Source organism: Apaloderma vittatum, unplaced genomic scaffold (genome assembly GCF_000703405.1).
Source record: "Apaloderma vittatum isolate BGI_N311 unplaced genomic scaffold, ASM70340v1 scaffold23907, whole genome shotgun sequence".
NCBI lineage: Eukaryota > Metazoa > Chordata > Aves > Trogoniformes > Trogonidae > Apaloderma > Apaloderma vittatum.
This window is the reverse complement of record NW_009727030.1, coordinates 10,104-10,382: the sequence shown is the minus strand read 5'-3', so window position 1 is coordinate 10,382 and position 279 is coordinate 10,104. Positions and strand designations below refer to the sequence as shown.

The window sequence follows — 279 nt, the reverse complement described above, 5'->3', positions numbered from 1 at the left end:
TGCCATAGCCTTCACTCATCCCTCACCCCACCACAGGGAGCACGTCCTCTGAGTCACCCCTAAAGGACCTTCCTGGGGGGACAGACAAGGGGCTTGTGCGGGGTCTCTGCAGCAGCCCCCCGGGGTTATCAGCCCTGTGGCTCTGCTGGCCGCAGCTGAGCTGTCTAAGTTGGTCCAACACCTTTCTAACCTGACGTACATGCGTTTGGCAGAACCCAGCTCTGGAGGGATCCACGGCACAAGCCTTGACGGCCGTCGCCACCACCGGCTGCGGGGGAG

At 62.7% G+C, this 279-nt stretch overlaps 1 protein-coding gene across 1 annotated transcript in view; it reads left to right on the top strand.

Moving 5' to 3' along the window:
- Nucleotides 1–212: 212 nt before the first annotated feature.
- GPR97 (G protein-coupled receptor 97) overlaps nt 213–279 on the top strand; it is a gene marked incomplete at its 5' end in the record, with an annotated part of 2,361 nt that continues 2,294 nt past the window's right edge. Inside the window, one exon of the mRNA XM_009873535.1 lies at nt 213–270. Coding sequence (XP_009871837.1) covers nt 213–270 — 58 coding nt within the window. The remainder of the gene's footprint in view (nt 271–279) is intronic.